Below are 25,667 nucleotides of genomic sequence, written 5' to 3'. Positions count from 1 at the left end.
TGTGTGTGTATGAGTGTGTGTGTGTGAGCGTGTGTGTATGTGTGTGTGTGTGTGTGTGAGTATGTGAGTGTATATGTGACTGTGTGTGTATGTGTGTGTGTGTGTATGTGAGTGTGTGTGTGAGTGTGTGTGTGTGTGTGTGTGAGTGATGGGGGCCAGTGAGCACACGTAGGGGAGGCTCATTCATGCTGGGCACGAGGTGCTCATCACCAGGTGGCCAGTGGCAGCAATTCGCTTTCGGTGGCCTCCAACCTGGCGCTTCTGCCTGGGAGACACTAGGAGAGGCAGACCCGGGGCCAGGGGCCAGGGCAGTGGCGTGGGCAGGCCGGGCAGGGGAGGGCGGGCAGGCAGGGCGGGGAGGGCTGGGCCTGGCCCGGAGTGCAGGGCCGGAGGTTTGGGCCAGCAGGGCACAGCCCGGAGGGGCGGGTAGGGCAGGGCCGGGAGGAGAGGGGGGAGGGCAGGCCGGGAGTTCGGGCCGGGCGGGGCGGGGCTGCGCGGGGCGGAGGGGGCGGGCTGCGCGGGGCCGCGTCGCCGTCGGGTCCCGCCTCCTCCCGGGGCCGAGCCGGAGCCTCCGCGGCGGCGCGCACAGCCGAGGAGAGCGGTTCGCCTGGTAGCGGCGGCCATCGAGACCCACCCGAGGCGCGACCCCCGGCCTCCCGGCCTCCAGCCGCCGCGCCCGCGCCCCTTCCTCCCTCTCTCGCCGCCGCCCTCGTCCCCGCGCCGGCTGCGCCATGGCGTTGGCGGCTCTGGCTGCGGTGGAGCCGACCTGCGCCGTCGAGTACCAGCAGGTGAGCGGCGCCGCCCCCCGCCCCAGGCCCGGCCCCGGCCCCCGGTCCCGGCCCCCGGCCCCCGGCCCCGGCCCCGGCCCCGGCCTCGCTGCGGCCGCGGCGGCCTCCCCCGCCCGGCCCAGGGCCCGCGGACGCCGCGGCTGGGCAGGCCGCGCTGGGCCTGGGCGGCGGGCGGGCGGCGCTCCGAGCCGAGGCCGCCGCGGGCCGCTCCAGACCGGACCGAACCCTCCGCGGCCTCGGGCGGGGCCGGGGCGGCGGGAGAGGCTGAGCCCGCGGCGCCTTCCCTGCGCTGCCCCCGGCGGGCGGGTCCCCGGGTCAGAACCCGCCCCCGCCCGCAGCCATGGACCCGGAGGCCGTACGCTTTCCCTTTCCCTCCTGGGGTTGATGTCACGGGGAAGGGGAGAAGCCAGCGCGAAATGGAGGGGAAACCGGGCGAAGGGGAGAGGCTAACCTCGCCGGGGCCGTCGCCCCAGCTCCCTGGGCGAGATGCGATTACTCAGGGTTTCAGACCCGGTCTGTGTGGGAACCCATCCCCCACGCCTCCGCTTTAAGACAAAAGTAAAAAACAACCTCCCTATCTACCCCCCCCCCCCAAAAAAAAAAAAAAAAAAAAAAAAAAAAACCCGAGGCGAGAGACAAGCCTGCATGTTGCAGTAAATGTGGGAAAGGCGCGGTGGGACTCTGATGGCACCCCAAAATGCCGAGCTACGTGGATGGCTGCAGGGCGTGTGCCCGGGTCTGTTTTAATGGCTTGGACGTGACGTTTATTAACGAGCTCTAATAGCACGGCTGGGGAGGAAATGGACGGGGCATGATTGGATTATTATCTGGGGGATGATTTACGAATCGAGGCCCCAGGGGGAACCCTGTTTGGTTGACTCGCCCCTCCCTGCAGCTGGGTTTCTCGCAGGAATCCAGGGAGACCTTCTGCAGGGGCTTCGGAGGCATTGAGCGCGTCGTGACTGGGAGTCGGGCCAGGCGGGCACCGCTGTGGATTGGGGACCGCAAGCAACTGCTTGCGTTTTGTCGTGTTTCAAATTGCTTTCTGTATAAATTGTGTAAAATGTCAATCGCGCTTCTACGAAATGGACTGTGCTATCTCTATGCTTGAGAAAGAAGGGGAAAAAAACAATACGATCAATGCATTCCAAGTAAACCCTTGGTGAGGCCTGTTAACTGACTTTATGTGTGTGTGTGTTTTTTTTCTGTCATCTGCCCTGTGTTGTAATTTCCTCCTTCCTCCAGCCGGACTCCTGAAATGACTGGTTCAGAATGTAGCTTCTTGGTTTCATAAACACGCCCAAAATTGTGGCAAAGCAGTCTAGTCCTCAGATCCCCTCCCAGCCTGGGGTCTGGCACATGCTTTTTTGTATGACCTTGGGCAAGGCTCTGGGTTCCTCTCCACTAACAAAGTACCAATGGTAGGTGTCACTTAACTGTCACCAAGGTGTTTGCAAATCACCAGGTACACCACTCTTCCCCCACCCCCCCGCCCGTGTGATTTAATTCATTCTTTTCATCTTGCCTTGGGTAAGGTAAGCGAGCAGAAAGCTGGGGCTTTTCTTTGTACTGCCATCTTCTTGAGCTGCTAGGTAGTGCTCACACACTGCTAGAATACAAAAAACCTTGGTAGAGTATCAAAATTATGCATTCCTTGGTGTAGTATTTAATAGCTTTAAATACACAAAATTGAGGTATGTCAGGGAGAGCTTCAAAAGAGAATGACAAAGAAATGATCTTCTTAGAAAAATTGGAAAATATGAAAGCCAAGAAAAACAACCCCACCACAAAAGCCCATCACCCATAGATAACCGGAGTTAATATTTTGATGGGTATCTCTGGATTTATAGCTGTGTAAATACAGTATAGATGCCTGAATATGTGTACAGATAAGGAAAGCTAATATTGATTTACTGTGAGCATTTACTATGCTCCAGTCACTGCACCAACTCCTTTCATCCATTTTTTTCACTCAATCCTCACAAAACCTGGTGAGGCAGGGCTTGGTAATATATCAGTGGTTGCCAGCCGGTGGTCCGAAGACCACTGGTGGTCTGCGAGGTTCAAAAGGTTGGCAACTGCTGGTATAGATGACAGTGAAGACTCCCAGAGGCTCAGTAACTTGCTCAAGGTCACAGCTTCTAAGTAGTGATTATGAGGATAAACACATACTCAGCTACTTAAAACACAGGCTCCTGGTCCAAATATAGGCATAAGCACCCATACATATATATATAGGCACAGTTTTGTACACACAACTGCAATTTTACTGATTATGCTTTACACACACTTTGCACACATGTACACGTTTATATGCCCATGTGTGCATGAGTGTATCATGTTCACAGACACATGCATTTGCAAATTTTCATGTGTATTCATGTACATGTATACATGCACATTCATGCAAAGTCATGCAATATAGCTATATAAGTTAACATTTTTATGTGTGTACAGCATGTAATTGTATGGCTGCACCATAATTTAACTATTGTAGTTGCTCATTGTTGATCACTAAGGATGTTTAAATTTTTCATTCACTGAAGTTTCTTTTACATGCATCTTCCATCTATTTCCTTGGTATAAGTTTCTAGATGTGGAAATGCTTAGTCAGAGAGTGTGCATATTTAAAAGATTTCTGAATTATAGAATGTTGGTGAATTATCCAGGCAACTTGATATGAGCATGATACTCTTTGGTTGCTGCAGAAGGCCACTCTGGCTTCTGTTTGATCTGTTTAATCAAATTGAGTTTGTCTTCTATTGAAGTAAATGTAATGAAAACCATACGATTATTTCATAAATACAAACACAGTTTTGCCTTTAAAGGTCTTTTATTGGTAGTGCAGTACATGCAAAATTTAATTTAGCATCATGACAAACTATCTGGAAGGACTGGGCTCATAGCTTCATAGCAGCTCTATCCCTCTCTGCCTTTTTTTTTTCTTTTTTTTTTTTTCATTTAAAAACAGAGTGTGTGTCCAAACATTCTGAAGCACTGTTTGAGAAAGGTCTCGGTAGGACCATTGTTGAGAGACCTGTTAAGTATTGCATTTATTACTGTTCATCCATTCCAAGCCCTCTTTGTGTCACTGGAATAGATCTTTGCCTGTATCATGAATTTTGCCAAATGCTTTCTGAAGTATTTTGAGATACAAAATTTACAATTTTAACCATTTTTAAGGTTAAATTTTAAGGCCAGACCCCCACCATGCACAATAGTCTATTTAGTGGCATTAAATACGTTCACATTGTTGGGCAACCATAACCACCATCCATTTCCAGAACTTTTTCATCTTTTCCTAACTGAAACTCCATACACATTAAATAATAACTTCCCGTTTCTTTCTCCAACCCTGACAGCCATCATTCTGTTTTCTGTCTATGAATTTGATTACGTACCTTATATATAAGTATTTGTCTTTTTGTGACTGCTTATTTCATTTAGCATAATGTTCTCAAGGTGGATCCATATTGTTGCCTGTATCAGAATTCCCTCCTGTTTTAAGGCTGAATAATATTTTGTTGTATGTATATGTCGTATTTTGTTTATCCATTCTTCCACAGAAAGACACTGGGGGGCTTTCACCTTTTCATCGTGGTAAATAATGCTGCTGTGAATGTGGGCATATAGTTATCTCTTGAGTGCCTGCTTTAAAGTCTTTTGGATATATACTCAGAAGTCGAATTGCTGGTTCATATGGTAATGCTATTAATTTTTTGAGAGCCTGCCATACTGTTTTCCATAGCAGTGCACCACTTCATTCATTCATTCATTCATTTAAATCCTCACCAAAGGATATTTTTTCAGTTGATTTCTAGAGAGTAGAAGGGAGGGAGGTAAGCAGGGAAGGAGTGGGGGAGAGAGGGAGAGAAAGAAAGAAAAACATCCATGTGAGAGATACATTGATTGATTTCTGTCCCCACCAGGGCGGATGAAACTGCAACCTGGGCCCTGGACTGGGAATCCAACCTCTGACCCTTGGGTCTGAGGGATGACGCTCTAACCACTGAGCAGCCAGGCAGGACAGCTGGGTGCCAAACATCCTTTTGTTAAATTAACCTGCCGTGTGCTGATACCGGCTTGGCTCAGTGGATAGAGTGTCAGCCTGTGGACTGAAGGGTCCCGGGTTTGATTCCGGTCAAGGGCATGTACCTTGGTTGCGGGCACATCCCCAGTAGGGATGTGCAGGAGGCAGCTGATCGATGACTCTCTCTCATCGATGTTTCTAACTATCTCTTCCTCTCTGAAACAAATGAATAAAATATATTTTAAAAAATAAATTAACCTGACTTTCTGAATAGCACAACTTATGTTTAAAGTTCTAAATACTAGCTCTAAATACTGATAGAATTTAAGAATGTTTCTGGTGGAATATTTCCTTACTGATTAAAGAAGTTCCTTTCACATGCATATTTGTGCATATACCACCCCCCAGTAATTTAGTATCTTTGACAGTTTTTCTTTTAAGTTCATATATTGCGGTAATATTAGTAATCAGAGACTCGAATGTGATTTGGAGGTAGGATAGTTTATGAATAGAATTACAGTACAGAGTGTTAGGAAGTGGATTCTGTTTAATTTCCTTTTTATCAGAGGTTAACTGTGGTATTTAAAATTAAACGTTTTTTGTTGTACAGTAGTACACAGATACATTCTTCATATATTAGAGTCAAACAATAAGTTTGTAAAGGAAAACCTTACCTCAAGTTTGGTGTGCATTCTTCAGGCTTTTTTCTTTGCTTTAAAAATGTATTTAAAATTTTTTTTAAATGAGCTTTACTTTAAAAAACAAACAAACAACGTTTTTATTGATTTCAGAGAGGAAGGGAGAGGGAGAGAGAAAGACAGAAACATCAATGATGTGAGAGAATCATTGATCGCCTGCCTAATGCATGGCCCCTACTAGGTATCCAGCCCACAACCCAGGCATGTGCCCTTGACTGGAATTGAACCTGATACCCTTTAGTCTGCAGACCGAGCCACATCTGTCAGGGCTAAGCTTTACTTTTGTAACAGTTTTAGGATTTCAGAAACATTGAGAAGATTATACAGTTTTCATATATCCCCAGACTCAGTTTCCTCTGTTAACATTTTACATTCATATGGTACATTTAAGACAATTAATGAACCAATATTGATGTATTATCCTACATAATAAAAGGCTAATATGCAAATTGTCCCCTCAATAGAGAGTTCCACTGGGGGCCGGGTGGAGCCGGCCAATCTCCCATGTCCTCTCTCCCCCACCAGCCCTCCCCATCCCAATCAGGGATAGTGGGCAGGCCAGACCCCCACCATGCTCAAATTTATGTACAGGTCCTCTAGTTATTAACTAAAGTCCATACTTTATGTAGATTTTTAGTTTATCTAACCACCTTTTCCTCTTCAGGATCCCATTCAGGTTACCATATTACATTTGATTATCATATCTCTTTGGGCTCCTCTTAGCTATGATAGTTTATCAAAATTTCCTTGTTTTTGATGACACTTTATAGGAATATTTGCCATGTATTTATTGAGTGTTCCTCAATTGGAATTTGTCTGATGCTTTTCTCATGATTAGACTGGGGTTATAGATTTTGAGGGAAGAAGATGATATAAGCAAAGTGCCATTTTCATCACATTATATCAAGAATATATATTATCAACATGACTTATCACTGTTGATTCGACCTTGATAATTTGATTGAAGTAGTGTTTTTCAGGTTTCTCTGCTGTAAAATTAGTCTCCCTCCCCCCACCTTTTCATACTGTACTCTTTGAAAGAAAGTCCACACTTAAGGATTGGGGAGTTATATTCTACCACCTCATTGAGTGCAGAGTATTGTGTAAATTATTTGGAAATTTTCTGAATGGGACATTTGTCTCCACCATTCATCTATTCAGTGATATCAGTATGGACTCATTAATTCTTTGGGTTACAATCTAATACTACTTTATTCTCTTGCTCATACCGTTCCAGTTTTGGCCATTGGGAACTCTTTCAGTTGGCACCTGTGTTTCTTTGACAAAGCTCCATCATTGTTGTTGTTTTAAAGCGCTTCCTTACTTTTTGGATCGAGGCTCATCATGTATGTTTCCTGTGCCTCCTGGAATCAGCCATTTCTCAAGGAGCCCTGATTGCATTTATTAGAAACCAAGGTCTGAGCTCACTGCTACTAAGGTATCATTGCTTGTAGACCTTCTAAGGTGACAGAGTAAAGAAATACATGTGTGCATATGTATCTCTAAAACTTTTCTATATGTAACCATCTATATTAAACTAACCATCTCTAATCTGTTACTACATAGATCTCTCCAGTCTGTTCCCCTCACTTACCTGTATACTGTTGAGTCCAACAGTGAGAAATCTGGCATCCACAATCCACTATTTATTTAGCTAATTCTTTAATTCTAATATACATGTGTAGCACTGTCAGAGTTGTTAACCACATACCCCTCTGGGAAATAGTTTTATCAGCCAGATTCTTTTGCTTTTAGTCCTACAGGTACAGATTCTTTTGTATAATAGGTACATATTCTTTTGCCTTTAGTCATAAACTATTATTTTCCAAAGTGATTTAGGTACTTACTTTCCCCCACGTTCTTCAGTGGGGTTGTTTCATACATTTATAATGCAGTTTAATTTTGTCACATTCTGCATACCATACTGAAAACCACCACCAACTTAAATGGTGTTTTTTAAAATTTTTGCATACATTCAAGTTCACTCTTTGTGCTGTAAAGTTCTATAGGTGTTGACCAATGCATAGCATCATTTTTTCCTTGCATTTTAAACAATACTTAAAAAAAAAAAATGGTTGGAATGAGCCCTTTTTTATTTTCCAAAATTTCCTATTAAAAATTCTTTTTTTTAAAACTTGAAGTAATTTCAAACTTACAGAAAATTTCAAGAATAATATAAAATAACACCCATATCCGTTGCCCAAATTTATCTTAAACATTAAGGTTTGCTTAGCAATGGATAGAATCCTATAAAAACTGAATGAGTTACAAGTAAAATCAAAGCACTTTTACTCATCATAATCCTTTTTCTATAGGATTCAGTGATTATTTTGCTCTTTACTTTTTATTCAATTATTTTTAATTTACTTTGACCTCATTAAATTTAGATGAGATTCTGTAGAATCTTTTAGGCTATTAGCAACAATAGTGGTCTTCTGCTTACCCCACCTTCTCCTTAGTTCTTTTAAATGTTTCTTTTGCTGTTTTGCGATTATCCTTGTAGTTAAATAACATTTACAGTGTGCACCTTAATTTTTCTGTTTTCAGCATTTTAAGATAAATGTTTTTATTGATTTAAGAAGGGGAGTGGAGAGAAAGGGAGAAACATCCTGCATGTCTTATACTGGGGATGGATCCCTCAACCTGGGCATGTGCCCTGACTGGGAATTGAACCGATGACCTCTTGGTGCATGGGATAACACTCAACCAGCTAAGCCACACTGGCCTGGACAGTTTTCTGCCTTTTTTTGGGGGGGTGGGGGGGTGGGGTGGGGTGGGGGTGGAGGGTAATCCTCACCTGAGGATATTTTTTCATTGATCTTTTAGAGTGGAAGAGAGGGAAAGACAGAGAGAAACATTGATGTGAGAGAAACACATTGATGGTTGCCTCCTGCACAGACCAGGTACGTGCCCCTGACGGAATAGAACCCGGGACCCTTCGGTCTGCAGGCCAATGCTCTTTCCACTAAGCAAAACCAGCTAGGGCGGTTTTCTGTATTTTTAAAATTGACATCAGTATGGGATATAAGGATTTAGCTCTCTTTTACCACTCATACACTTTCTGTTTCTCCATTTTTCTAATACAGTTATATCTATATGTGATTAGATTGATATTCAGCATTTTAATAGTTGAAAATATGTAGTATACTGTGGTTACTTTTCTTTGAACAGTACTTGATTTTCCCTGAAGTTATTTTCTTGTTTGCTTAAATTTCTAGGTACATATCATAAATTTGCCAATAGTACTAATTCATCCTCAGGCTCTCACTTAATAATCTTAATAGTTTTTTGTTAGGTTCAAACATATCTGATATTTTCTTCATTTAGGGAGTATGGAGCTCTTTCCTGGTCCTCTGACCTGTTCTAGAAGGTTGGACTTCAGTTGTCATCCTGGGGATTTCCTTTCCCAATCCTCTTAATTGAAGTGCCTTTCCTTGGGTCACATATTTCTCTCTTGGATTACTGCTTCATTTTCATTGAACATACCTCCAGTGTCTTTCTAAGGAAGAATGCATGGGAGGTTAACTTATCTTCACATTTAACTTAGATTTCTGTGTTGGAAGCATTTTCCTCTAGAATTTTGAAGACATTTGTTCAATTGCCTTCTAGGTTCCACTGTTGCTATTAAGAAGCCTGAAGCCAATTATGATGACTGGTTCTTAGATGTGGCCTACTTTCCCAGCCCTTAGCAGCCTCCTTTTATCATCAGTGTTCTTAAATTTCACTGTGTTGTAGCTTGGTGTAGATCTATTTTCATCCATTGTGCCAGTTACTTAGTGGGGGTTTTTGGTCTGGAAGCTCATGTCTGTCAGTTCTGAAAAAATGTTTAAAGTATGTATTTGATTTGATTTTTTTTTTTTCTTTTCTCTATGCAATTTGGATTTCTTGTTCGGATTCTTTACATTATAAAAATCTCACATTTCACCTCTGTCTTTTTCTCTACTTTCTCTGAGCCTTTCTCAATTTTATATTCTCTTTAATACAATTTTAATTTCTGTTGTCATTTAATTTTTTTGCTATTTATTTATTTTTAATATGTTTTTATTGATTTTTAGAGAGAGAGGAAGGGAGAAAGATAGAAACATCAATGAGAGAGAAACATCATCAATTGGCTGCGTCCTGCATGCCCTCTACTGGGTATTGAGCCCACAGCCCCAGGCACATGCCCTAACTGAGCACCAAACCAGTGACCTCTTGGTTCATAGGTTGATGCTTAACCACTGAGCCACATTGGGTTGTTGTCATTTAAAAAAAAAAAAATGTCAGTAGTTCCTTTACTTGATATTTTATGTTTTACCAAGATATTTTTCTAATATCTTTGAGATGAGACATTGTGGTCCCATTAATTTCATGACCATATTTTTAATACATATTCATTAACTCAAGTGTGTAAGTATTAAAATAATTCTGATATTTGCCAATTGAAAAAAATATATATATATATATCTGTATCTAGTATGTGCAACCCTTCTTAAGTCTAGAGTGAATCTCTGTAATTATGTCTAATTCAAAAATCCCTCCAATTGTCTCTTTTTAATTTTATTGAATTTATTGATGTGACATTGGTTAACAAAATTATATAGGTTATATGTGTACAGTTCTGTAATACATCATCGTTTATTGTATTGTGTGTTCATCATCCCAACCTGTTGAATTTTTAAACCTCTCCTCTAATTGTTCTCCTCCTCCTCCTCCTCCCCCCCCCTCTCTCCCTCCCTCCCTCCCTCCCTCCCTCCCTCCCTCCCTCCCTCCCTCCCTCCCTCCCTCCTTCCCTTCCCCCCTTGTTATATGGTTCTATTTTTTTCTCGTTTTTCTGAGAGTATTGAATTTTCTTCTTCTCTTTTAAGTTTTCATCTTCCGCATAGTTGTTTCCTGCATTGCCTTTCCTCTCTTTGCTTTGACCTTTTATGTTAGAAGCTTGCTTTTGGTGCATGGTGATCTTTGCCTGCTTGGTTAAGAGTGCGTGGTCTGTACAGCAGTTTGGAAGTTGCTCAGTATACTTGGTGGAGTTTCTCATTGAGCTCTGTACCTAGCGTGACCTGAGTAGGTTTTTTCTTTTGAGTGTTAGTGTCTTCAGGTCTTTACTTCGGCTGGTCATTTCCCCAAAGAACAGGCCTGGTTGCTAGTATTCTGGGATTTGATTGGGAAAGAATGCTGGGAAATGTCAGCATTTAGTACATAAGACTCTCAATCACTTTTTTTTCCTGATTTGCTATTCTTTCTCCTAAAGCTCTGTGCCTCCAGCCCAGAAATCTCTGCTTTACATTGACCAGAGAATAAACCTCTAATCTTCTAATGGGGATTCCAGGAGCATTGTGTGTTTAACTGTATCTCCAACCTTCCTTTCTGCTTTTAAATCTCATTTTCACTCGTACTTGCACCAATATCGTGCTACCCATTCCTTTTTTCTTTTTAAGATTTATCTTTATTGTTGACAGTATTACAGATGTCCCCTTTTTCCCCACTATTGACCCCCTTCTTCCTGCACCCATGTCTCCCCCTCCCACCCAGTCCTTCATCACATTGTCGTCCGAGTCCATGGGTTATGCATATATGCATATAAGTTCTTTGGCTAATCTCTCCCTGCCCACCCCTGCCTTCCCTCTGAGATTCATCAGGCTGTTCCATAATTCTATGTCTCTAGATGTATTTTATTCACCTGTTTATTTTATTCATTAGATTCTACATATGAGTGAGATCATATGATACTTGTTTTTCTCTGACTGGCCTATTTCGCTTAGCATAATACTCTCCAGATCCCTCCATGCTATCTCAAAGGGTAAGAGATCATTTTTTTCTCCTCCTCCTCCTGCACCTCCTCCACCTCCTCCACCTCCTCCTCCTCCACCTCCACCTCCACCATGTGGTGCCAATGATTCTTGAGGGTATAGTGCAAGAGAGGTTGTTTTTCTGCTTTCAGGTTTAAGATTCCATTTCTTGGGTCTACTATGTGAGTTATTGCTTCTAGCTTTCAGGATTTTTATTGCTGCTTCCTCCATTATTATTGTACTTACCTTTTGCCTTAAAATTAATAAAATTTTAACATTTACATTTAAAAATGGGATAAGAGGCAAATATACGTGTTTAATCTTTAACTGGAGCATTATAATCATAATTACTTCTTTTGATTGTCCTTTTTTTTTTTACTAAATTACAGACTTAGTGAGGTAGAAAACACTAGTCATGTTCACTTTGTGTCCTCAGACTGCACACCTGTCATGGTCAGACGTGATCATTGAATGGTGTTAAGTTAATGTATCAGTTAGACACTTGTATAATGAAAGTTCTGTGATGATGGGATAAAGGGAACAATATGAAATGTCTGATACATTTTCCTCTTGACTCTTCTTGCAGGAGAAGGGGACCTTATAATTAGGCCCAAATTAAGGCAGGCTCTTTTGAATAGAATACCTTGTCCCATCGTAATCTCTGCCCTAGCATGCTGGACATCAGGTAGTTGTGGTAGTGGCATCAGTATCATCATCATCGTCATCATCATCACAATCATAAGCAAGCATAGCTTTGGAACTTTTCAGCCTGACGGAGAGCTCAGTAGCTCATGGGCTAGCAAAGCCAAGCAGGCTGCATGCATCCAGCACATGTCCCTGGGTTGTAGGCATGTCCTTGTCACTTTCAGGGTCTGTATATTTGACTTCACTGTCATTTTAGTGTAGACTATTTCACTTTTTGAATATGCCACTTGATTGTTTTTAATAAATGTGAGCTGGTAGTTAAGATTAACTGCCATTTCTTCAATGTGATTTTCTGTGGGAGCTCCACATCGGGCTTTGTGAACATGATGTGCCACTCACTGGTAAGTGCTGGATGAATGCAGCCATAAACCATGCAAAGGTCCCAGTGTACAAGAGCTCACAGTCTACATGTCACATCTTCTGACAGCTCCTTTCCCCCTTCCTGTATTGTTAGTGAAGTTTGGTTCCCACCAGTAGTGCATAAGTGTTCCCACTTTCTCTCTCTCTTTTTTTTTTTTTTTTTTTAAATATATTTTAATGATTTTCCACAGAGAGGAAGGGAGAGGGATAGAGAGCTAGAAACGTCGATGAGAGAGAAACATCGACTAGCTGCCTCCTGCACACCCCCTACCGGGGATGTGCCCGCAACCAATGTACATGCCCCTGACCGGAATCGAACCTGGGACCTTTCAGTCCGCAGACGGACGCTCTATCCACTGAGCTAAACCGGTTTTGGCAGTGTTCCCACTTTCTATGCACACTCAACAATGCTTGTTATTTTTCTTTTCAATTTTTTATGGCCATATTAGTGGATGTGAAGCGGTATCTCATGGATTTGATTTGCCATTTCTCTGATGACTAATGATAATTGAGGATCTTGTGTATACTGGCCACTTATATATGAAATTTTGTATCCTTTAATCTATTAAATTTTGTATCCTTTTAAAAATTAATCTTTCCATTTTTGAGATTCTCTTTGTCAGAATTATTTACCTTATTTTAAATGTTATCCCCTAATTAATAATATAGAACTGTTCTTGAATGTAAATAACTTGGTTAGAATAACAATTTATAGTCAATGTACAATAAAAAATCTACAGTCTATATGTAATAGGAAATTTGCAGTCCTCACAAACTTTGTCTATTTCTGAACAACAGTAAAACAGCATACTCAGTTGTTTATGCACTAGCAGAGCAGGGCTAAAGAAATGTGCTTATTTACTTTCTGGTAATTATACTGTCTCATTTGGTAGGATTTAAAAGAGTATACAGAAGTAGTGGGTTGGAATGAGAGGTTTAAAAATTGCATTTTAAGGTAAATGTTTTATAAATTAACTCTAAAATTAGAAGTGGTAAGTAACATTTAAAGCTAGAGTTTAAGCATTGGGTCAAGATTTTCTGAAATTTACTGATAATAACTTAAAGAAGGGATTTAAAACTTAAAGAGAATTTTGTACACTTGAAACTTATATGGTTTTTTAAACCAATGTAACCTTAATAAAATAAATTAAAAATATAACTTTAAAAAATCTTATAATTTTCTTGCTGTTTAAATAAGACTCAGCCAAGAAAAAAGTGAGTGGTATACAATACTTCTACTTCACAGAATTTTTGGGTAGTTCAGCATTATTTTCCGCGTGGTTTTTGTGTTCATGTGAATTATGTGGCATATTTTGATACTTTCTCTTGTGTATAAGGATTTATGTGAATGTCTTTTTTTGTTTTTCTTTTTGTTGTTTAGTAGGGATTTATTTATTTATTTATTTATTTATTTATTTATTTTGGTCGTCCCATTCTTAGTGAATAGAGAGAATCCAATTTAAAGACTTTTAAGTGCCTTTAGGTACTGCCATTGGTACAATTGTAAAATTTGTTCCTTATTTAGGCCTAACCGTAGCCCTAGGTCTGCTATTGCCTAAAAATTGCTCATTTCTAAATTGAAGATTATCTTTAGAACTACTTAGGGGAGGGGAGTGAGGAAGTCTTGCTGGGGTGGAAAGTCAAATGAGAATTTAAATCTGTTGGATGTGAGATCTTAAATTTGTTAAATTCAATTTTGCTTCTATTAGTAACTAGAGCTGTGAATGATTTCTGTACAGGGGATTCTTTAAACTGTTATGTAGCTAAAACATCATATATTTATTTCTAATAGCAACAGTATAGTTAGGCTCCAGAGGAATGTAGTAAGGAGGAAAACATCCGTTATTTTAGGTGTGCTATATGTATTTCATAGGCAAAATCTAAAAGGCAAAATATTATCACCTATTTGTAGGTAAATATTAAACAGTAAATCGAGGTTGATCAAGGCCAAGAAACAATAGCAGATTGTGATAAAACTATGGTGGAACATGAATAAGTTTTAGGGTTCTTCCGGGGAGCCATGACGGAGTCTGCTCAGAGTAAAGAGAGGGGCACCAGGAAAGTTTGAGTGAGTCACAGTCTAGGGCCCATCGGAATTGTACGCTCATTGGATTATTCCTATCTCAGCAGTGGATATATAGCTAGTTATAGGTAGTTTTGTACTAAGCTTAGTACTTTATATGGTATGTAGGTAATTGTATAATTCTTTTTTTGGGAAAAAGCCATTTTTACTTATTTAGAGATCAATAAAATTGATCAAACTTGTTAAAAAAATAACATGACATAAAAGAATCAACATGTATTTATTATCTTCATTGTTAATAAATAGCACATAGCAGGAAGAGAGCAGAAGGTCCCACCACTTTTCAAAGCCTCTCGCAGTATCTCCTGCAAACCAGGATTCTGTGACAGTAGGTTGTGCCCAGGCTCCCACTGACCCAGTTGATAGAAGAGACGGTATCTTTCCAAAACCAGCCCCACAGTGACAATGCGATTATTTTCTGAGAAGCTCAGTGGAGACCTGAAGATCCCTGAGCCCCAGGGATGTGGCAGGGAGGACTACACAGGAACAGTTCTCAGGGACAGAAAAGGGGAACCTCAAAATAACATTTGGAACCAAATAACCAATTTTATAGCCTTGGCGGTAAGTCCCTCTCCAGTTCTAGTGCACATGTGCCCCGCCCCTCCACCCCTCGTCCGTGTGCCTGACTTGTTTAGCTGGGAGAGGAATAAATAATGGCCGAGGATGTCCCCAAAGTCTAAAGAGATGTATACTTAGGGATTCAGTTGTTTAGCAAGTTATTTTCCCCCGGATGGTGACCAAATACTTGTTGAAGATGATTGTCTTTTCCTCCCACACTGTAGTAGTTTCCTCCCACACATTTCTTGACAGTGCCTACATGTATCACCAGCATTATAGAAAACATGTCGATGTAGTAAGTTCTGGATCTTTCCAATATGGGGAGCCTCTGTAATCAGAGTGGGTGTTTTTTGTCGTTTTCAGTTGAAAATAATATTAGTATATGATTCTAAAGTGGTGAATTTTAATGGAGCAAAAACCGTCACCTATAAATGTTTCTTTTTTGCTCACTAAAGAGAAAATGGGGATTTCTGTGACGGTTGGAATTTCTTTGCTCTGTTATCTGTTACTCTGGTGTGGGATGATCAAATTTCTCATTTTCAGGTTGCTAGGAAACAGGCAACCTATCGTATAGATACTGACATATTAGACCTCTTTATCCTTTGGACCTCTGTAATTTCTTAGAATTGCCATGCTTCCTTTCTAAAACCTAAATTATGCAGAGGCAACATGATTATGTGACCAAGCTCAGGAAGTATAAAACAAGTCAAAGACATCAAGCTATGTTTAAAGAACATTACTAGATTTAAAAAACATTACTAGCTGAAACTGGTTTGGCTCAGTGGATAGAGCATCGGTCTGCGGACTGAAAGGTTCCGGGTTCGATTCCGTCAAGGGCATGTACCTTGGTTGGGGGCACATCCCCAGTAGGGGGTGTGCAAGAGGCAGCTGATCGATGATTGTCTCTCATCGGTTTCTATCCCTCTTCCTCTCTGTAAAAAATCAATAAAATATATTTTTTTAAAAATAAAACATTACTAGCTACAGTATATTAAGGCAATATTCTTGAAAAGTCCATATTTGTCTCTGTTTTTGCAGCAGACTCTTGCTTTTTAAAAAAGATATATTTTTATTGATTTGAAAGAGGAAGGAAAAGGGAGAGAGAGATGGAAACATCAGTGATGAGAGGAAACCATCGATGGGCTGACTCCTGCATGGAAGGATCAAGCCCACAACCCTAGCCTGTACTAGTGACTGGAATAGAACCTGGGACCCTTCAGTCCACAGGCTGACACTCTGCCCACTGAGCCAAACCTGGGTAGGGCAAGACTCTTCTTTTGCAACATTCCTAGGACACAAAGTATGGTTAGGAGTCGGCTGAGAATACCCTGTGTAGAGCTTCAGATAATGTTAAAAGTATTTCAAGTGAGCCCTGCCTGTGGCTCTGTGATCATGATTAGAGTTCTGGGTTTCAGGTTTGGTCCTTAGTTAGGGGGAGTGTAGAAGGCAGCCGATCAGTGATTCTCTCTCATTATTGATCTTTCTATCTCTTTCTCCCTCTCCTCTCCGTACCTCTCTGGGGAGGGAGGGATAGAATAACGAGTGAACCATGGCCCCCGGAACTCTCTTTAAAGAATTTACTGACTTGGTGTCCCAGGACTACTGGCATTACTATAGCTATTTTGCCCATATGTTTTCCTTCATGCATCATAGCGACCGGTTGTTCTGCAGATTGGTCAATTTGCATATTATATTACCTTTTTATTTATAAGGATTATTTTTGTCACTTAGAAAATTATACAAGTGACAAAAGGAAAATTTATCTTGGGTTACAATATAATTACTTTGGGCTTGCTTTAAGTTTAACATTAGATTACAGGGGTTTAAAAAATGTGATCAGATGGTAAATGTTGATGGAAATTTGATACAGAAATTCATTTGAAATTGAATGCTTTGTAAAATCAGAAAAGTTTTGTGGTCTTCCGATTTTGAATAGTGTAAGGATTAGAGACTGAGATGGTTAGTTAAAATGTAATGAATTAAGGAGCTCTACTTCATGTTATGATAGGTCAGACTCTCTATTTTTCTCTCTCAATTCAAGAGTTCTTTGTAGCAGTTGGTTTAGAAGCTGTGTATTTTCCCAGTGGCTTAGTTGGCAGTATGTATTATGATGATATACAGCTCGGATGCAGAACCCCCAGTGAGTACTCTGTTATTACTTTACAGATTGATTCCCATTCTCAGCCAGTTTATCTTTTAAATGAGCTGTAGTCTTTTGTCACACTGGAAAAATTAAAACAAATGTCTTTGTTCAATGAAGATGAATTGGGTAAACTATCCATATGGCAATGGCAGAAATTCACACTTTCAGTGTAAGTTAAAGTAATTGCAGCTATAGATTTGACTAGTGAGGAAATGGTTAGATGAATTGACAGAGGTTATATGTATAATTAGGTAGAATTTTATATTTTAAGATTTAATTTCCATGCCTAAACTGAATATAATGGTAAACCTTAGTCTGTGTGATTTGTCTTTGTCTTAACATTACTTTTATACTAGAAGCTCGGCGCACAATATTCGTGCACTTGGAGGTGGGGGGGGGGTCTCTCAGCTAGGCCTGCACCTTTTTGGGGTGTCCAACTGATGGCTTAATCGGTCAGTCGGACATCCTTAGCATCCTGCTACCTTTGCTGCGCTTGCTAGCCATCAGCCCAGCTTCTGGCTGAGCAGAGCTCCCCCTGTGGGAGTGCACTGACCACCAAGGGGAAGCTCCTGAGTTGAGCATCTGCCCCCTGGTGATCATATGCGTCATAGCGACTGGTTGTTCTGACGATTGCTCATTTTTCATATTACCCTTTTATTATATAGAATTATTTTTGTCACTTAGAAAATTATACAAGTGACAAATGTTCATTACAAAAAGTTAGACGTATGTATAAAAAATATTCCTGTGATCACATCACTTGGAGATAAACAGTGTAAGCTGTAGATATCTATCATTCTAGACCTCCTTTCCATTAACTATCTTTCAAAGCCAAATTGTATGATGTATACTATTTGGTAAATTTAGTGGTTTCTTTTTTTTTATGTAATAGTATTTAGAGTGAATATCTGTTTGAGCCATCAAATTTTCTTTGTTTTCATTTTTATGGCTGCTTAGTAAGCTTTTGTGAGATGAACTGTAATTTATTTAATGTTTCCCATGATTGGAATTTAGGTTGTTCCTAATTTTTGCTGCAATGACATTTATAGGGGTAAGCAGAAGTAGATTTATAGTTGTTTGTAAGGAAAATAAGACAATTAGTAAATAATGATACAGGAATAAACTCTTGTGTTATGAATACTCACAGCTATAAATCTATTTTTGCCCTTCTCTGTATATATATCTTTTTGCCTCTGTCTGATTATTTCCTTAGGATAAATTTCTGGGAGTCGAATACTTTGTAAAGGATTTGCACATTTTAAGACTTTGGAAACAAATTGCCAACTAGCTTTCCAGAAAGGATATTCCAGTTTTAAGGTTCTTCTCTATCTTACTGGTTTTATACTTGAATTAAAATGTGAAATTTTTATTTAGTTGCAGAATGTGGAAGAGCCTGCACAGCTGGAACAGGCTGCATGTGATGCTCCTCCTCCTTACAGCAGCATCTCCCCAGAGAGTGCAGTAGGTAGGTAACGGGCCGGATGACCACTGAGCTCTTGGAGTGCACTTAGCCATATAATTGTGTAGTATGTGTTATTGGTGTTTACCTTTGCTTCAGCTTTCTTTAAATAGTCTTTGAAATTATATTTAGTTTGTAGCTTGAGTGGAAAAATACTAATGTTACTGTTTTGAAAAACAGGTCAAATCCCATTTTATTTTGGAACTCAATTTCATTCCAACAGACTCTTAATATAAAAGAAGTAGAAATTTAGGAACCAGGTACATTACCTAATTTTTGTTCTTTTTGTAGTTTTCTTATTAGCTCTTTTGCTCTTTTGTGATTGTAGTACCTATGGTGTAGAATATAGTGTGTTACATTCTTTTATGCTAGTAAATTTCTTAATTAAAAACAAAACAACTAGAAATCTCCTAACTCATTCTGTTCCTCATGGTTTAAATGTTCCTCATAGTTTCCACCTTCCTTAATTAACCTTTCATCTTCCCACATTATGTCAGATTATCTTTTTAATTTTCATATGTTTGTGTAGAAGGAATAGGGAGGAAGGAAGAAAAAAATCTCATTAGTTGACAACTTTTGGTAGGTAACTAGAGCTTTCTGATAACTGCTTTTATTGTTGAATGTTGACCACTTTTAATGAAACCTTTTCCATATTTTCTAAAATAGAATTGAGGCAAGTACATGGCCCATGGTGCCACAACTCAACCCAACTCACTCTCTGGGTGGATAGGCAAGTTGAAGACAGCATTCATACCAAACAAACAGCCTCAGATCCTTTCAATACAGCACCTCAGGCAGTTGTCATCAGTTGATGTGAGATTAAATCTTTTGGTAGTCTCTGTGGCCGGAGCTTGCAATTATAATTAGAGGATCATAGAAAGTTTCTCACCTCTATTCTGGCTTCAAATTCTGAACCTCATCATCTTGAATTAGTTAAGGTATTTTTATTTATAAGTTTCTGAAACTAATAATGCTAACATGGTTTTGGAAGAATTCTAGGGTGTCTTGTGGAATCAAATTAAGACAACAGCAAGACTTGGGAAAGAATTGCAATGCTAGTCCTTATTCACTCATCTCTGATTAGACCAGCAGTTGCCAACCTTTTGGACCTCACAGACCACTAGTTGTCCGTGGACCACCGGTTGGCGACTGCTGGCCTAGACTATCAGTACTGGTCTTCCATTAAATACATTCATGAAAATTCCAACTGATAAATAAGAAATTGGATTTCTGTTTTATTAATGATAAAAGTTCTTCATTTTTATAGGAGATAATTTTTCTTGAACATCTTAGGTTCTATTTTGTATACTTTTATTGTTGATAGTATTACAGATGTCCCCCATTTTCCCCATAACCATTTTAGATAGAAATCTTTTTCAAACACTTCTTTCCCTTATTCACTGGCATTTCATATTTTTTTTCCTTTTTTTTTTTTAAATATTATATTTATTGATTTCAGAGAGGAAAGGAATAGGGGAGAGATAGAAACATCAATAATGAGAGAGAATCATTGATTGGATGCCTCCTGCATGTCCCCTACTGGGGATCAAGCCCGCTACCTGGGAATGTGCCCTTGACTGGAATCGGACCTGGGAGCCTTCCGTCCTCAGGTTGACGCTCTATCCATGAGCCAAACCACTAGGGCTGTTTAAAAATTTCTTTGTGGTTTAGGGATTACAACAAAAACAATCTCTGGAAGGTATTCTCTTCTGTACTCTAGTGGTGATTCCTTTATTCACTGGGATTTGTAGAACTTTTGACTCAAGAACCTAATTCCTCCCTGGTTTGTCAGATATCATCTCCTTTTGCTTTTAGCACGAGGTTCTCTACCTATTTCTCTTGTTTTTGTTAATCTTGCTGTGGGCCTCAATAGCAAATAACCAAAGTTCCTAAGATTGGGCATAAAGAAAGAAACTTTAGAATAAGGCCTGAAGAGTTCTCTCCTGAATAAGGTCTTTGGGTTTTGTGGCATTTTATCCAACTACAGAGGCCTTAAAAAACAACATAAAACAAAACAAACATTTATGTTCCAAGGTCTCTGTGAACTCTTTTAGTTCTAGGTTAGGGAAATAGTTTTTAGAGATCATAAATTACTCAAGACCATTTTTAAATTATTTATGAAATAAGGTTTCTCTCTCTCTCTCTCTCTCTCTCTCTCTCTCTCTCTTTTAAAGGAAATTTTATTGATGGCTTAAATAGCCTTCCACCATTTGTTAAATTAACATGGCTTATTTTTAAGATAAGTGTGAACTGTGTGGAGTTAGTCCATTTATGAGAAAAAAGAAACAGAAAGCAACACCCGTTTTGGAGGGGGGAGAAATAACAAATCAATGTTTTGTATATTCACTTTACCTATTTTAATTTGTGATAGATAAAATTTAACAGTAAAAAATAAAATACTGGATTTTTTTGGTACTAAATAAACTTGAAAAGATTGTCATTAAATTTTTCATGGAAATTTAAAATTATATGAGATCTATATGGATGGATTCCATTTTTAAAAAATCTTTTGAAATAGGGAAATTTAAATGTTCTTGTTTTTCCTCAACTTAAATAGTAGATATCAATATTATTTTTGTGTTAAAAATTACTCTGGCAGTGGCTAATTCAAACTGTACATTTCTGTTTGTGATGTGACTTTAGTATGATTTGATTTAAAAGTAAAAAGAAATTTGATAGGAAGTTGTATGGAATATTTTATAATATATACATACACATGTGTATATGTATACATGCATATATCTATCTATTTATCTATCTCTCTCTCTTATCTATCTAAAAGCCTATCGTGCAGTAGCTATGACATTGACCACCAAGGGGCAGATGCTCAACACAGGAGGAGTAGAAACCACAGGCATGGAAACATGGAACAGACTGATGAATGTCAGAGAGAGAAGGGGGAGGGTGGAAAGAGATTAACCAAAGATCATACATTCATACTAGAGGCCTATGCCTTCTCGCAATCCAGGACCCCTTGGGGATGTCGGATGCCAGTTTCAGCCTGATCCCCACAGGCCAGGCCGAGGGGTCCCATTGCTGCATGAATCTGTGCACGGGGCCTCATGCATACATACATATACATATATACATATATACATATATACATATATTTATGTATGTATGTTAAATAGTTATTTTGACTTGGGGGGAAAAAACACCCAAGTTTCTTAGGTGGCAGATTAGTTTTAACACATTTTCCTGTGTTTATTTCTAAAAGATTTAATCTTTTACTTTTCCCATTTACATCTGCATTTCACCTGAAGCTGTTTTTTCTTTCTTTTTAAAAACATTTTATTGATTGTAGAGAGGTAGGGAGAGGGAGAGAGAGATAGAAACATTAATGATGAGATGGAATCATTGTTCGGCTGCCTTTTGTTTGCCCCCTACATATTCCCTGGCCAGGAATCCCAGCAATGATCTCCTGTTTCGTAAGTTGATACTCAACCACTGAGCCACACCGATTGGGCGAGAAGTAGATAAATTTACAAATCATTCCCATATTCTTATATTTATAACCATCTCTTGATTCAATTATGTACATGTGCTCTTAGAGGAGTGCCTGTTTTTTATTGCCAAAGTTAGTGAAAATCTTTTTTTCCCCTCCGTTCAGCTAATCATCAGATAATTGTAACTTCCTTTAATTCTGCAGTGTATTTTGACTACAAAGACGAGTCTGGGTATCCAAAGCCCCCATCTTACAATGTGGCTACCACACTGCCCAGCTATGATGAAGCCGAGAGAACCAAAGCTGAAGCTACTGTTCCTTTGGTTCCTGGAAGAGTAAGTCCATGGGAATCAAGTTATTTTCATTATTAGCCACTTTGATTTATTACTTACAATTGTATTGATTAGTAAAAGTACAACTAGTTTTTAAAAACAAGCATATTTTCTTTGGGGATAATAAACTCTTATCTCTTCCTGAAAATGGTAAGGCAAAAGCTATAAATGAAAAGAAAATTACTAGTTAAGCGAGTTCATTTTCTCTGTATCTTTACTACTATCATCACTTTCTCAATTCTCCTGGCATGGCTGAAGTGTCTTGGAGCAGGAGCTGTTTTAGGAAATATACAGACTTCCCTTGCTTCTGCACACTTCAGTTTTTGGTGTTAGGTAGGTAGCTGTTGGGGAGATTATGGAGATAATGAGTAAGTGCAACTTCATGAAATTAAACTCATAAAAGGGTCCTGACAACCATCTAAGAGAACCCTTGTGCCACTAGTGCAGATTACAGCATCTGTAGGGCAGTAGTGAATTCAGACCCCATCTGACCTGTTAATTAATGAGAGGGCTGGTGGGTGCGATAAAAGCCAGCCCGAGATTTGGGGGCACCCTTGGTTCTTGATGTCAGACTTGTAAATGATGTAGATGTGGTTTAAATATCCATCTAGGTTGAAGCTGATACAGGTAGGGCCTTGGGATATTGAGACAATGGGAAGCAGGATCCAGTCTCCAGGAATGTGGGGTGATCAGGACTTTAGACTCTAGTTCTGGCAGGAAACTAGAGTGAAAGATGAGAAAGAAGGGAAGCTCAGTCCGGGTAACACAATGCACAACCCCTAGAAGTTCAGGCCTTAGGGTAGGGAGCTGTTTACAGACCATATCTTTAGGGATGGGGCTCCTAAAACCCCTGCTTGGCAGAAATAATAATTTTTATAAGCTAATTAGGCTGATTCTGTATGGTGATGTGCATTCAGTTCTTGTAGGCACCAGGGAAAAACTAAAAACCTCCTGAAGCTTGCTGTCTTGAGGACAAAACAATCTTAATGTAACTTCTGTGCATTGGAAACAAACAACACGATTGATTCTATGTTTGGTGCTTTCATACAGTATTTTGTATATTGTTTCCAGTCCTCTCAGTAACATCACAGAGTAGGAATTACTAATATATTATTCCTATTTTACAGATATAAAAACTTGAATACTATTTGCCCAAAGTCATATAGCTAATAAGTAACATAGATGAAAGCCAAACCCAGATATTCTAGACGCCAGAGGCCTTGTATGTACGCTGTAGACCTGTGGGAATATATGGCAACTGTCGGATGGAAATAGACCTAAAGACTAGATCTGACTAATCAGAGAACTCTTTAGAATACTTTTATTTCACAAGTGTACATACATATTTAGGAACATCTTTTTTTGTTTTTTAAATATGATTTTATTGATTTCAGAGAGGAAGGGAGAAGGAGAGAGAGATAGAAACATCAGTAATGAGGGAGAATCATTGATTAGTTGCCTCCTGCACACCCCTCACTGGGGATCAAGCCCGCAATCCAGGCATGTGCCCTGACGGGGAATCGAACTGTGAATTCAGATCCCATCTCTCTGCTTTTACAATGGCATTCTCCTGGTTCATAAGTCGATGCTCAACCACTGAGCAATGCTGACTGGGCAAGGAACATCTTAAAGAGTTTTCTTATTCAGCAAACCTACAATATATAGAGCACTACTACTTCTTCTTCTTTTTTTTTCTTTTTTTTTTTAATACAATGTACTTGCTGTGCATGTTGAGATGGGTAGATAGAAAGCTTTGTATAAAGCAGTGTCCATGCCAAGAGCTATAAATCCATCTGGGAAAAAGACACCTCCCCCCCATACCCATATCTAAGCAGCAGCACAGGAGCAATGAGCATAAGCACTGTGCCTTTTTATTGTGTGATTATGGGAAGATGGAATTTGAAATGTGCCTTGAATTTTTAAAAAAAATATATTTTATTGATTTCTTACAGAGAGGATGAGAGAGGGATAGATGGTTAGAGACATCGATGAGAGAGAATCATCGATCAGCTGCCTCTTGCACATCCTCTACTGGAGATGTGCCTGCAACCAAGGTACATGCCCTTGACCGGAATCGAACCCGAGACCTTTCAGTCCGCAGGTCGACACTCTATCCACTGAGCCAAACTGGTTTCGGCTGTGCCTTGAATTTTAAGGAAGGCATTCCAGAAGGAAAAGCCCAAGAAGCAGGTGTAAATTCAGCCAGGTACAAGGCAGGTTCTGTGGATTTAGTCATTGGTTTTGCTTGAGAACGATTTGTAAGTTGTAGAATTTTCTGAATACCAAGGCTGAGGCATTTAGACTTATGTGCAGGTCACACAGAATCCTTTATAGTTTTGAACAGGGTTATGATCAGACCCGTATGATTTTTAGAAACATTCTCCTGGCAAAAGTGGTGAGGTTACATCCTGATAAACTAATTGATGGTTGAAAATATTGTAAGTTAAAAATACATTTAACACACTTAAACTACAAACATCCTACTCTAGCCTAGCCAGTTTTTATTAATGCATATCACTTTCACACCACCGTATGGTTGAAAAAGTCAGACCATCATGAGTTCACTTCCATGTATTTTTGTAGCATGTATATCTTTGAGTAATTATGCAAAAAAAAAAAAAATTAGTTTCTAATTTGGGAAAGCCTTTTTTTATCCTGCTAATATGAAGTCAGAATACTGGGTATTTAGTATTTAAAAACATAAAATAACAAACAAAATCTTATAAAAATTTTAAACAATAGAGGAAACATGTTAAGTTAGAAATGGAAGCTGCCACTGATCCTTCCCTTTTCTTTAGGTCCAACTCCCCAAGGGAAGCACTTATTGTGGGTTTCAAGCTCCTTTTCTGTGGAGAGAAAGTTTTGATTGCCCCTCAAGTTTGTTTGTTTAATTTGAGGAAACCTTACTGGCTGTGTACAAGTCCACCACTTTTACTGTTAAGCCTATATTCACTTATTTTTCAGTGTCTCAACACATACTACCTCAGTTGAAAAGGTAGGCTACAGTATGTTGGTGTCAATGTTGATCAAGATTATGTTCCTTCTAGACCTGCAATATTACGTTTTCATGTTAGGATGAAAGATATATGATCTGCCAATAAAATTGGAAATGAGGTTGTTTCAGACCTAGATTCCCACATAAATGATTATGGAGCTGAGCAACGGGCAGCCCTATAGACTCTTCATGTATGATGATGCCATCCCCCCCCCCCCCCCCAATGTCAGTCTCATAAAACACCTGAGCTACTCAACTGTGTCTCTTCCATAGGCCCTGGATTACTGACATTCTAGAATGTAA

The 25,667-nt window shown here is 39.7% G+C and overlaps 1 protein-coding gene across 5 annotated transcripts in view; it reads left to right on the top strand.

The window, feature by feature from the left end:
- The first annotated feature begins 545 nt into the window (after positions 1–545).
- NDFIP1 (Nedd4 family interacting protein 1) overlaps positions 546–25,667 on the top strand; it is a 40,345-nt gene continuing 15,223 nt past the window's right edge. For 2 of the 5 annotated variants that reach the window (XR_006740732.1, XM_036423654.2), the window contains exons 1-3: positions 546–788; positions 18,508–18,598; positions 22,242–22,372. Coding sequence is in view for 3 of the 5 variants with exons in the window: in XM_036423654.2 (XP_036279547.1) it covers positions 732–788; positions 18,508–18,598; positions 22,242–22,372 (279 nt within the window). In the remaining 2 variants the exon portion in view is untranslated. Of the gene's footprint in view, positions 789–17,085; positions 17,131–18,507; positions 18,599–22,241; positions 22,373–25,667 lie in introns of those variants that run through there. The other 3 variants (XR_004985583.2, XM_036423653.2, XM_045576875.1) reach the window with 3 other exon arrangements.

This window comes from Pipistrellus kuhlii, unplaced genomic scaffold (genome assembly GCF_014108245.1).
Source record: "Pipistrellus kuhlii isolate mPipKuh1 unplaced genomic scaffold, mPipKuh1.p scaffold_m20_p_8, whole genome shotgun sequence".
Taxonomy (NCBI): Eukaryota; Metazoa; Chordata; class Mammalia; order Chiroptera; family Vespertilionidae; genus Pipistrellus; species Pipistrellus kuhlii.
The sequence above is the reverse complement of the archived record's forward strand: the minus strand, read 5'-3'. Positions and strand labels throughout refer to the sequence as shown.